General features: G+C 43.2%; 1 protein-coding gene across 1 annotated transcript in view; it reads right to left on the reverse strand.

The window, feature by feature from the left end:
- Positions 1-5,016: 5,016 nt before the first annotated feature.
- Positions 5,017-13,128, reverse strand: part of nfasca (neurofascin homolog (chicken) a) — a gene marked incomplete at its 5' end in the record, with an annotated part of 48,880 nt that continues 40,768 nt past the window's right edge. Inside the window, 1 exon segment of the mRNA XM_080547887.1 lies at positions 5,017-9,116. Within this exon segment, the coding sequence (XP_080404013.1) occupies positions 8,888-9,116 (229 nt within the window). The 3' untranslated portion in view covers positions 5,017-8,887.

Here is a 13,128-nt window from a genome sequence, read left to right on the forward strand (position 1 = left end):
TACATTTATAACAATGAGGTGAGCTACACAATGTCCCCAGCTTCACTAATGACATTTCACAACAGTGGATTTAAGTGGCTGGGGCGAGGAGGGTCTGGGAGGAGGACAAAAGCGTCTCACTAGAGAAGACACATAGAGAGCTCTGCAGATGTCTCTTGACTGACAGAGAGAGACTGGACCCAGGGATAATCAGACAGAGAGAGACTGGACGCAGGGATAATCAGACAGACAGAGAGACGGATGGGTAGTAACTCTTGCAGACGTATGGACAAGCAGTTAAGCCGGAGAAAGAACAGCTAGAAAGAAAGGCAAGGCAAGTTTATTTGTATAGCACAACATTTCATACAACAGGGGAAATTCAAAGTGCTTTACTTTATTTAAAAATACAGCAAGAGGAGCATAGTATGAAAATAAAATGTACATGATATATGAAGTAAATAGATAAAACATTTAATAAGACAATAGTTAATGGATAAAATACATTGATAGAAGTGTTTGTGTTTAATCATAACTGCTGCAAAACATGAAGGTTTTTAGCTTAGATTCAAATATTTTAAGGGTTTGGGCCTGTTTGATTTCTTCAGGGAGTTTGTTCCAGGAGCATGCGGCAGTGTGACTGAAAGCTGCTGCACCGTGTTTTGTTTTCACTGTTGGAATGATTAGCTGATTAGTCTCAGCTGACCTTAGGGACCTTGCGGGAATATAGGGTGGGAGGAGATCTGATTTGTATTTTGGTCTGTACACACAGTAATTAGGCGGATTTTGAATTCAATTAGAAAGAAAGAAAGACAGACTGGGAGATGGATAGAAACACTTGCAGATGGACAGGCAGGCAATTTGGAGACAGCTAGAAAGAAAGAAAGACAGAAAGAAAAAAGAAAGAAAGGAAGGAAGGAAGGAAGAAAGAAAGAAAGAGGAAGAAAAAAATCCAAAAGAAACAAGAAGAAAGGAAATGGATGGACAGGCAGGCAATCTGGAGAAAGAAAGACAAACGGATGGACAGACTGACGGGCGGGTGGGCGGGTGGACAGACAGACGGAGGATTGACAACAAGCCCATGAGGGGGTAAGATCGAAAAAATAAATGAGGCATTCATAATTATGTTCATTAATTAAGTATAAGGACAACACTGGTATGCTCTCACAATCATTCGTTCATGTTGATGCACAAACTCACTGCATGAACTGCAGAGTCACTCCCCACCTTCCGTCGGAAACTGAAGACCCATCTCTTCAGGCTACACCTTAACTGCTCCTCCTGAGACATCTACTACCCCCCAGCACTGTGTCTCCTGAGACACCTGCTTCCCCCCAATACTCTTTCTCTTCCCCCCCTATACTGTTTCTCCTAAGATTTCTACTACCCCCTTGTACTGTTTCTCCAGTGTCTACAAAAACTACCGAGTCTTATCACCACTTAGACTCCAACCTGGGGAAGGGTTGCCGTGGAGAGGAGGGAAGTGGAATGAGTCAGTTGTCAACGGGAGCCAATCAGAGACAGATGCAGAGCCATTATTGAGGTATGGGTTTTCTCCTGATAAAACACACAATGTCTAATCCTTCTGACATCATCTTCACCACACTCCTAGCCCTGACTGCAACCAAAAATCCATACCCTATCTCTGTGAAGAGTCTGTGTGTGTGTGTGTGTGTGTGTGTGTGTGAGTGTGTGTGTTTGAGTCATCGAGAGCCTGCTGTTCACCATCATAGAAAGACAACACATCATTACTGCTGCAGACAGTTTCCTAGGGGTTTCGACCGCCACATATAGACAGTTAGAATGCTAAGTCGTGCACCGCACAAGCAGGGAAAACTAACTCTCACAAAAGCTAACTCGAGTCGAACCGCTACATTGTCTCGGTTACGTAATACTCGATACACTATCTGGGCTATATGCAGTACTTGATATATTGCTTCAAAGTTATTCAAAACCATGCTCCAACTCCTCACAATGGGTCTAACATACGGCACGTATCGGAAAAGTTGAGATACACTATATGAACTCAATGAACACAACGCTCTTCAGAGTGTCTTCTCTGAACACGCGCTCCCCGAGTCTGACTTTCTCAAAGTCAATTCAGTTCCCCAACTCAAGAGCAAGGGGAAGAATCCCAATGAATTTCCGTACCCACTCCAGACATGCATGGCTCCACATCTTAAGGACCATAAGGGTCATAGTTTATTTTTTTCCTCACTCCAAACTCCCTGGAGTTCCACATTCATGATAATGACCCCCTTTGGCCCTCTACCACTGTCTTAGAGGCTTGCTAAGCATGTACAATGCACCGGACGGGCGCTTTGATAAGTGCTGCGATAGTCAATAGGATCGATCGGGGAGGGGGCTCTGAAACCACGTTAAACCTGCTGTACAGTTTTCACTAAAGGTTAGATTTAGAATGACCTCCCAAGGACAGTTAGTTACCTAGCGACCGAAGTAGTCAAAGTCCACTTTGCATGGGCACAGCTCTGGGGATCGATATATCATACTAGCCACGCGTATGGAGAGGGAGAGAGAGATAAATCATGTTGTCAAAAAAGGCTTTGTGGGTTTTCAACATGTCGTTTATCTTTTTATGGACTAAGGCAAATTGGGAGAGGTTGACATTCCGTGTCTGGCTGAACACAATAGGATGGAGACAATAGCTCCTCCATGACTTCATTCTCCATTGTGAATTCATTTCACTTTAACAGTATCGGACCATGTGGCCCCAATCACTTTAGATATGCTGCTCGGCATGCTAAACAAAAGCACGGAAGGCGAGTGCATTTGCAAAATGAACATGTCAAGATGCCCCAGTACATAAATAACACTTCCTGAGGAGTGGTACAGGCAGCAGTGGGATGGGGGTGGCGGCGGGGGGGGGCAGTGACCTCCACTCATACCCTTTGAATAGGATAAGGTTGTGTCTTGAAGAGATTAATGTCTAAACTAGGGACCCAGACCAGAACACTTGATTAAATTAAGGCTAGTGTGTGTGTGTGTGTGTGTGTGCGCATGTGCGTGTGCGTGTGGGTGTGTGTGCGTGTGCGTGTGTGTGTGTGTGTGCGTGTGTGTCTGTGCCTGTGTGTGTGTGTGTGTGCGTGTGCCTGAGTGTGCGTGTCTGCGTGTGCGACTGTGCGTGTGCGTGTGTGCTGCTGTCCCAGGACAGGTAGTGGTGTGATGTGATACTGTACCTGGCATGGGTTGAGAGTCGTGAACATCTGCCTCTGTTTATCTCAATGTCCCCCAACGGATCCAGGAGAGCATCTGGTCTGTGGACGCGAGGCAGTAAGGTAGTAAACGTTTTGGCTGTTTCAACGCTTTCAGCGCTGCTGTGTTACCACGTCTGCGGTTGGCTCGACTGTAAAGGATAGGTGGCCTCAGAATCTGTGCCCACTCTAGTGAGACACAGGGGCGGCTGTGGCTCAGGAGGTAGAGCCGGCGTCTAATGATCGCAAAGGTCGGCAGATCGGCGGTTCGAACCCCCGGCTGGCCACGTATCAAGGTGTCCTCGGGCAAGTCACTGAACCCCAAATTGCTCTCAATGAGCAGGCCCGGCGCCTTGCGTGGTAGCTTGCCGCCATTGGTGTGTGAATGTATGTATGGGTGAATGGGTGAATGAAAGGCCATTGTAAAGCACTTTGGAATAAGGCACTATAATAATAAGTCAGTCCATTTACCATTTAATAATGCATCTAACAACCTTTTAGAGGTCTGATAAGTGTATAATACAAAACGGCCCTGATAATGAATGACTCATTATACCAGCTGATAGTTATTTACTGTTGTTAAAGGGATGGTTCAGCCTGTTTTCATCTTCAGGTAAAATATCATCTTAGACTGAGTATACCGTACATCTTAGACCCTCATAGGCTAGTAGCGAAAGCTTCTCCCATGCTTTACTTTTCTACAGCAGACAATGGGCTGAACCCTCCCTTTAATGCTTTCATGTGGACATCTCAGTCATCTAAGTGCACTGACTGATTGTGTGGTAAATTATTGAGATGTATGTAAATGTGGGATGAACTTTGGGTCCAGTGAAAGGTTAGATAAGGAGATGCCTATCTACAGTATGGCAAAATAGCAAGTCTCACATTTAGCAATGACATTTGCCGAAAAATGGATGTCATTAGGCAGGATATGCCATCTCTTTATGAGAGAAGAACAAGAGAAGCCTTGGTTACAATCCCAGCCTCAAATGCAATGCATCCCCTCCCCTCTCTCCCTTTTGTTAAATCTGATCACGGTGCAATCACAATTATTTTGTCAGTATAAAAAAAAAAACTACGTGTTTCCGCCATTGCGCTCCAAGTAATTCAACTCCTTTCATGCAGAGGAAAGGCCTTATAATTACAGAACGCTACCTAGAGACAATGAAGCACGTCTGCGTGTAACTGTAGTTTTCGGCACCGGTCACGGATACGGTTGCTAATGGCTTTTTACCAGGGTGACGTAGGCGACAGTCGGGGAATGGAGAGAGACAGAGCTGCTCCGGTTCACTGTAGAGCAGTGGCGGGGTGGAGGACATTAATATTTACTAGGCTTGCGGGGGTCAAGGCAGAATGGATTCAGCCCTCTTCAATAAAACATGTCGCCGTGGCCCGCTCCCCGTCTGAGCCGGCAAACTGATTTATAGTTACAATGCTTTTATTAATCTCTCTCTCTGTTTTTGTGTTTGTTATCTGCGTAGAGGGAGAGCGGGTAGCCGTGACGGTTTAATGGGAATGGTGTAATCCACTCCAAGGCTTGTATCAGATGATAAATCAATAGAGATAGAGTTATGGTTTGGTTTGCTTTGTGGGGCTTACAACGTGTGTGGTACAGGGGTGGTAGGACGTCTTAAAAACATGACCAAATTACTATAATATACAATGTTCTATTGTTATTATACTAGATACACATTAAATCACATCTGATTAAGTGGTTGACTCTTGTAAGCTGGAAGTCTAGACCTGACATACAGACTTAACTGTATCAGCAACATTTCAGAGGGAAAACAGAGACAAAGAAAGACAGAGGTCTGGAGTTAGAGAAAAAGAGATAGCTTTACTATAAAGAAGGCGTCTCTAGCAGAAGTTGCAACATCTCATCATACACGCATACATGGTGAATATATTAATATGCCATTTTTTCTGTTGATTAGATGTACCTTACAAAAGCTGTTATTTTGCGTGTAGAAGCAAGACTTTGACGAGCTGCTTTGATACACTTAGAATCGTAAAAGTAAGATAAAATGCTCAGAAAAAAAGAAAAAAAATTGGTACAAAAATCCAAATAGCAATCAACGATGATAATTATAACAATATAAGCTTCAGTTTTATTTTTTGATGTGCGCTTCATCATATGGATAAAAAGCATCCTAAATCAACTGAACACAAAGCTGTAACAATACACACAAATACTCTTACATGTTGTTACCCTAACAGATACTCTTACGTGTTGTTAGCCTTCATAGTCGAAACGTGATTTGCTCAAAAGGAGAAGGAGCAGTGTCTGGAGATGACGCAGTTACGTTTAAAAACAGAATGGAAAGACACGCAAGCTCCTTATGCACCTCAAATCAACGTACATAAAGAAATCAAAAGGACATAAGAAAGCACTGTGAATCGTCAGCAAATGCATAATTCTCTTTTTCATTGTTTTCTAGCCAGTTCACTAATTTCCCCATTGGGAGCCATGTGTGTGGGGGGGGGGGAGAAAGGGGGGAAAGGCCAGGAGGTCAGGGAAAGGGGGGTGTACTGAATCCAGGGTAACCGTGGGTTTGCGTTCACGGCTAAAGTTTCAGAACGTTGCGGACCACGAGTTCTTAATCCGCCACCGACACTCAGTGACTCCAACGGTCGTCAGGTTGTTAGTGGTTTGGGAGTGGACTGTCTCTCTATCTCTATGCGCTTTACTTCCATTGGTTGGAGGACAAGCATGGCTTCAGCAGGGGCATTGTGTTGTATTGTACCGTTGCCACAACCTCTCCATAGCTCCTTGAAGAGTGTCCTTGTGTTAGTCAGACTTCTGTGCATTGTGAAGTTACTGGAGTCACTACCCAGAGGTCACAGTGAATCAACAACATAAGAAAAAATAAAATTGTCTTAATAATTCAGAGGATATTGCATTGAGGTTCTGGAGAAGTAGAAGGAGTTTAAAAGAACCTATTCACAGGAGGATATTGGTGACAATGTATTTTTTGTTATGATGACAATATTTTCTATGATTAACATGAGGACGAAGGCTGCACATTTAGACATCTCTCTAACGGACTGAAAGCTCTTTCAGAATGGCTGCCTATCACCAAGAAGTGGACCAGCAAGCATGATGAGGCATGATGGTTGAAAATGAGTCTGTGCAGCTCCGAGAGGATGTTCTTGAGAGACAGAAGTACCACAGACAACAGCACAGAGGAGAATTGTGTTCTCTGATATCTTGGCAAATGCAGTTATTTTTTTCATAGGCTTTGAACAGATGTGCGCAGAATGCTACAACGATACATTTCAGGAGCACTTACGAATTATTTACATCATAAAAGGGGGCTATTGACTATTGTAGGCCTATACCTCTGACTTCCACAACATTTCAAACGGTTTCATTTGTATTTGTGACATCAAAGAAGTGGCTAAGAGACAAGTTACTTCCCATAGGCTATGTTACAGACAATTTCAAAGCAAGGGACAACATAGTGATTCTTGTTTTGAGGATGCAAATCAGAGTCAAAGCGAGGTGACAAACGTGTGTTACCTTGGGATGAACCATGCACATTTGCTCGGCGGCGGATACAGATTTGTGACTCTTTTTTTCGTATTCTCATAAAGCATTTTTTGGAAATCAATCTGAATAAATATTTACAAAGACATTATTTTCAGGACCTACATGTATGTATGCCAAATAAATAATCAATATTAAATTTCTGTGTCATGTAAAAGTTATATTAAATAAATTCTAATACCAACATGGAATAACTAATATGATACAACATGAATTTTGTTAGTTTTACAACAGAAAAGCCAATCGCCACGAAGATGCATCATTCTGAGCATTTTTAAAAATCTTATTATCTACAATAACTAATTCAGGTAAGCTCTCTATTGTGGCTCTCATAATCTGTTAAACTTCTGATGCGAAACAACCAAATCTGTTGGTCAAAAATGTGTATGCAACAATTAATAAATGAATCACTAATATATGAATACTATCCACATAATGTGATAAATAAAAATATAAAATAAATATCTGGGATACATTGAAACCTCTGTTAGCTAATTGTAGTTTGTTAAGATCTATTTGATGAAGCATGAAAGACTTAACTAGTGCAGTTGTAGGTATACAAGTACTTGTATGAAGTGGTGAAATATCAAGGAGCACTTATTTGAGATTCTGCAGGGAGAAACCATTGGCAAAGTCGCAAGATGGCCATGACTACTATGGCCGGACGTAATATGTGGGGAAAATGTTCTTGAAAACAAATTATCTGCGAATTCAAATCAATTCCCTGTTTTGGGGGTAGTATTTTGTGTCACAGGTGGTCATGATTCCAAATAATTTCTTAACATTATATCTCCACAGATTCTGCCTGGCCTTGATGCTGTGTTTACGTCTGTGATCGTATACAAAAATATCAGAGGAAAGATGTGCAGATCAAGCTTCTAGGATCACAGCCATGCTAACCGGGAAGTAGCCACCACAGAGTGACAGTCACCAGAGAGTTAAACAACCCACACTGGTTGTAGTCCATTAGTAGTGTTTACTAACCCAGACTGGTTGTAGTCCAGTAGTAGTGTTTACCAAGCAAAACCACCTTTCTCCACCACCTCTTCTTTGTCTCTTGCACTAAAATACTACCATGCTTCAAAATAATATATCATCTTTTTTTTTTAACCTTTTTTTTAAAATGTCATTTATAACTGACATAGTAGAGCTTGGTACTATAAAAAGAAAGCAGTGGCCATTTTGAATTTCTGCGATTTGAGATGGGAGGAAATGAACATTTACCCCCACCAGAAAGGCGAGGGAATGATAGCATTTCATTAAGCAAGTTTTCTTTGAACCTGTGAGAGTCTTATCTGGAAAAGAACCAATTGATTACTAACCAGACATAACCCAGAAATAATGAGGTGGTAGTGCATAGTTTTGCAGCGCACTAGAAGGTGTGCCAGTACTGTTTACAGCATTCTTTATATTCAATGACTCATCTACCAGTTGTTGAAAAAAAGATCTCTCATAGCGGAAATATCAATATGATAAACATATCTGCCTACATCCTGATGAGTTGGTGGTCCGAAGCTGATATGTTACAGGATGAGCGCCTGTGTCTCCATTTCGGGGATGGCAGCTAAAGACACAGAGGTGGGGAGGGGGGGGGGTTGGGTGAGGGGGGAGAGGAGGAGGGAGGCTAAGGGGGAAGCCGAGGACATTTGGAACCAAAACAAAAGAAGCTCTAGAGCCACACAAAGATGCTTGAAAACCACCAACGTCGCCTCCTTATCCTCTATACTCCAAACGCTGCCCTGCAGGCACACTTAAAGTCTGTGTGAAGAGGGCAGGGAGAGCAGAACGAAAACCCGGTACTGTTCCAAATTTCCTTCACCCCATTTCCTGCATACCATTTCCTGGAGCCCGAAAAACAAAAAACAAGGCTTGGCTCGTCGTAACATTTCACCTCCGTTCCTCCCCCGTCTTCTTTTTCTCCCTCCGCTGTGAAGGGGTCAGACAGTCTCCAGACAGGCGCTGTGGGTGTTTTACATGTGTTTACGTGTTTCATATATTCATATATTTATATACTCATGTGTGTGTGCGTGTGTGTGTGTGTGTGTGTGTGTGTGTGTGTAGTAGAAGTAGTAGTAGTGGTGGTGGTGGTGGTAGCACACTCCCGACCCCCCGGGGGGTCCCTCTGCGATTCAGAGAGGGGGGGGGGGGGGGGCTACGCCAGCGAGTAGATGGCGTTGACGGGCGAGGTGGCCTCGGAGCTCTCGTTGCCCTCCGTCTCGTCTTTGTCCTTCTTGACGGTGTACTGGCCGATGAAGGAGCCGTCCTCGTTGAACTGTCCGTCCCCGCCCTCGCCGTAGTCCACCAGGCTGTCGTCGCTCTCCTTCACCCCGCCGTCCATCGAGGTCTGGCTGCCCTGCAGGGGCTTGTTGTCCTCGTCGCTGCTGCAAAGAGGGAGGGGGGGGGGGGTTGAAAGGTCAGACCAAGGCCATGATGCCATCTATCACCAGGAATGTCCTTACCGTCCCAGTGGTAGGGGATAGAGAAAGGGTCAGGGGTCAGGGGTCAAGGGTTAAGGGAATTCTAGGGAGGGAAGAAGTGTAAACAAGAGAACTGTTGAATACTTTTTTTTAAAATTATTATTCCACTGATGTGTCTCACATTCAAGGATGTGCAGACTGAAAGACAAGCAGACTTTAAAAACCCCCAACATTTCTGATAAACGTGTACAGATACTTAAGCTTGCTTTTAGCAACAGTAGCAACGCTGGCAATGAGCTACCATTATCTGAATGCATATACGCCTTTTTTTTATCTAAAAAGCCCAGCATTAAATGCTTATAAAACCTCTTAGGCACCCCCTGTCTCTTTGGGAAAGCAATATTGCTCTTAAATGCGCAAACCAACACATTCTCATACACATGCTGCTCATAAAGGGCCATATTCAGACAAGAGAGATGAAAGTGTTGGAACTTCAACTTGTGTACACCTCAGCGGGTGTTAAGAGGATTTGTGCAAAAGCTCAAGTTCCTGCTCAATGTCTCAATGCTCAATCTCATTCAGGACATGGCCCCCGCGTCATCTCCCTCTGCGTTTAGGGAGAGAACCGTCATGCAGAGGTGATCATAGGCTATCGACCAGCATTAGTTTGCTACTCTCATCACAAGCAAGTAGCAAACAGCAGAGAGGCATTACCAGCGCGAGGGAATAGAACAAAAATATGCACGTTTAGATGTCCAACAGTTTTTTTTTATCATGTGTTAAGATGTTGTATTTCTCTTCACCAAAGGGCAGGTTATATTGATAATTGTGTGCCTATACAGTACACATTCTCTTTAGCGGGATGCATTACCATCACAGACCACTAGGAGTTTACTAGAATCTGACAGATTTCCCAAAGGTTCTGTGCATGCCCCATGCTGAGTCACCATGTCAACTGGACACACAGGTTCAAGGGTCAATGAAGTTGGAGTAAATATGAAGAATGCCCAACATCAACATCATCAATATCAACAATTCAACCTATAGCAATCACAACTTGCTTAAGTCATCCAAGACAGTTTTTTTTAGAGATACACAAGGTCCATCAGGCTTTTCAAACAAAGACAAAGAGAGAGTGAGAAGAAGTGAGGAACAGAGATGAAACAGAGAGAAGAAGAAGAAGAATCAGCCCTTCGAAAAAAAGTGATGGACAGATGAAGAGAAAGAGAGGTGGAGAAGAAGAATCAATCGTTATACTGTCCATCAGAGAGAAGAAGAGAGAGGGTGAAGAGACGAAGAAACTGGATAATCGCACAGGGGGGAAAAGGTTTTCATGTTTTAATCGATTAATATACTACTTACTGTATAAAGAGTGAACTGGTGAAATGACTCCATTGAGTTTAAGTAAAAACCTGAGGTTATTGGTAGAAAATGAGTTAGGATGTTTCGCAAACCCTCCGATTCACTAAGATTTCTTGTGCCACAGGGTGAGATGAGAAGCATGACAGCTGGCAAATACGAAACTCTGTCCACAGATCGATCTCGAGGAGAGAAGTGTATTATCTGTTCAATCAAAAAGACATCTCTACACCTCCAGTACCACTGGAACAGTGGTTAAGATTAGATAGATAGAGTAAACGACTAATGAAATAAATCTCACAGAGAGGCTAAAGTCTTTTAGAAAGTCTGCTCACGTGTCGGATTTGCTCGCTTTAGTTTGTTGACCGTACGGCACGAGCGATGTTAGTGAGCCAGAGGGTTTTAGAAGGATACACACGTCCATGGCGTTCTTTAGCCTTTGAAATGTCTTCAGAATGAGAGAGATGGCACCATTCAGAACCATTACGTTATCTGATTAGGTGATCTTTTTTTAGACTGAAGCAGAGGTGGAGAAAGTAACTCAGAGAACGTCAATCAGTGACCTGTCTGAGGTGACCGTCCCAAATGACGATTTTTCAATCTAATTGAATTTTTCAATCAAATGTTTTAGCCTTCTTCAAAAGGCTAATCTTGTCAAACACATTTAAAATAACAATGGAGTAAAAGGGAAATCAATTGAGTAAATGTCAACTGCAATTGCCTGTTACTTTCCACCTTGGCTTAAACATGACAGCGTGTATTGATCAATATCGTGGAAATGAAATGAGGGCCTGGTTGGTTATGTTTTAGAGAAAATATGTTTTTTGGGGGCTAGATTTTGAGAAATAAACATTAGATGGAATTATTAAACTAAATGGTCAATGTTTTGTCACTTAAACAGGTTAAACATAGTTGTGATAGAATTAATCGATTAAAACCCAATGCAAAAAATTCAGAGCAATCTCAAAATTAGGAATGCGGATTAAAAGGGGTTAAAAACGCAGGATTCTGGTTGCGGTGCAGGAGGCGCTAGTCCCTTCATACCTTTCAAGGGACCTTTGACTTGGACCAATGGGAGAAGAGAACAGAAAGGGAGACAGACATAAGGTGCAGTAGAACAGAAGGCAGAAATGGGTAAAAAACAGACATAATGAACACACAGACACACAGACATGCTGAATATGAGATCTTATGAAAATGTGTGTGTGGAGGAGGATGGGGAATTCGGATTTTACCGTAGACAAAACTTAAACCCATTAAATGTGAATGTAAATCTTTTAACATGAACACACTGTATGGTCTGCATTTGGGGTTGAAACCATTTGGATAAAAAACCACAACACTACAAAAAACATCACACAAAGAGAACATTCGGAATAAAACAAGTATAACCACAGGGTATCAAACAATAGGACCACAGTTTGTTTAGGTTTTTATGCAGCCAAAGGAAAAGGGATGTCTATCTCTTATAAGGCCAGTGCATAATCGCATGCATCAGAGGGGTTGGGCCTAGGAACAGCTGCCCCCAAAGCATTAGAGGAGGAAAATAGGGGGAAAAAACCATAGTCATGTCCATGCAGAGATACCGCCGAGATACGCCAGAGCCTCTGTTATACGAACAGACTCTACCATTAATAATGAAAAACAACATTTTCCTCGGCATGTTTATTTCAGCGATGTTTCAGTCAAGTCCGAAAACGAGAACATCGCCCAAACAAACATGTAGCGGCAAATTTATGCAGGAGTTGGCAGGAGTTATTCTTTATTCTTTACCCAGCGCCACAACAAGAAGAAATGCAGCGGTGGTGTGCATGTTAGTTCATCTGCATAGCAGCATCGGTATACACAGCCTCAGTTCAGTCATCTGCTACAAAGGTCTTCCGCTAGCTTATTTCCTCAAAACCGGTTCCTCAAGGGTGTCAAACAGTGCCACCAGAAGACCCCCCCTACCCCTCCCTCCCTCCCTCCCTCTCTCCCTCCTTCTCTCCCTCCCCTCTCTCCCCAGCCAAATTGATTTCCCTCCCCAGCCTTCACCTCTGCACCTGGTGGCGGCTGACTTTTAAATGCCAGCCAGCGAACAAAAACAAAGCAATTAACCTTGAGGAAGAAGGGGAGAACTCAGAACATGTTCAACGCTTTGGCTGAAACAAAAAGGTTCAGGACACTTTCGGCGTTCACTGATCACACCGCTTTCAGGGGTCGCCACATCACACGTGTAGGGGTACAGATCCCTGATCCGTGAAAGGACTTGAAATGTCTATAGAAGAGCGACAACATCCTGTCTCTCTATCTCTCTCACACAGACACCAGCTCACTGGAGATCCACTCAACTGTGAGTCACCTGGATATCCCCGATAGTGACACCGATGATTCCATTGACACTTTCTATATTACAGTACATTGAGATGGATGAAGCTGTGAGCTGTGGAGCCGATGCTCTAAAGTAGGAAAGCTGCTTTTCATACAGCATACAGCATTCCTCATTACAATGAGCCCCGTTCTCCGATTTCTACCTCCACCAGCCTCCCCTGACAGAGACTAGTAATGGAGCTTTCTCTGTGGCCCAGGCTTTCTAATGCTCTTTTTTACACTTGAATATATCAGCCCCCGGCTAAAG

The sequence above is a fragment of the Nansenia antarctica genome (assembly GCF_963989245.1).
Source record: "Nansenia antarctica genome assembly, chromosome: 18".
Lineage (NCBI taxonomy): Eukaryota > Metazoa > Chordata > Actinopteri > Argentiniformes > Microstomatidae > Nansenia > Nansenia antarctica.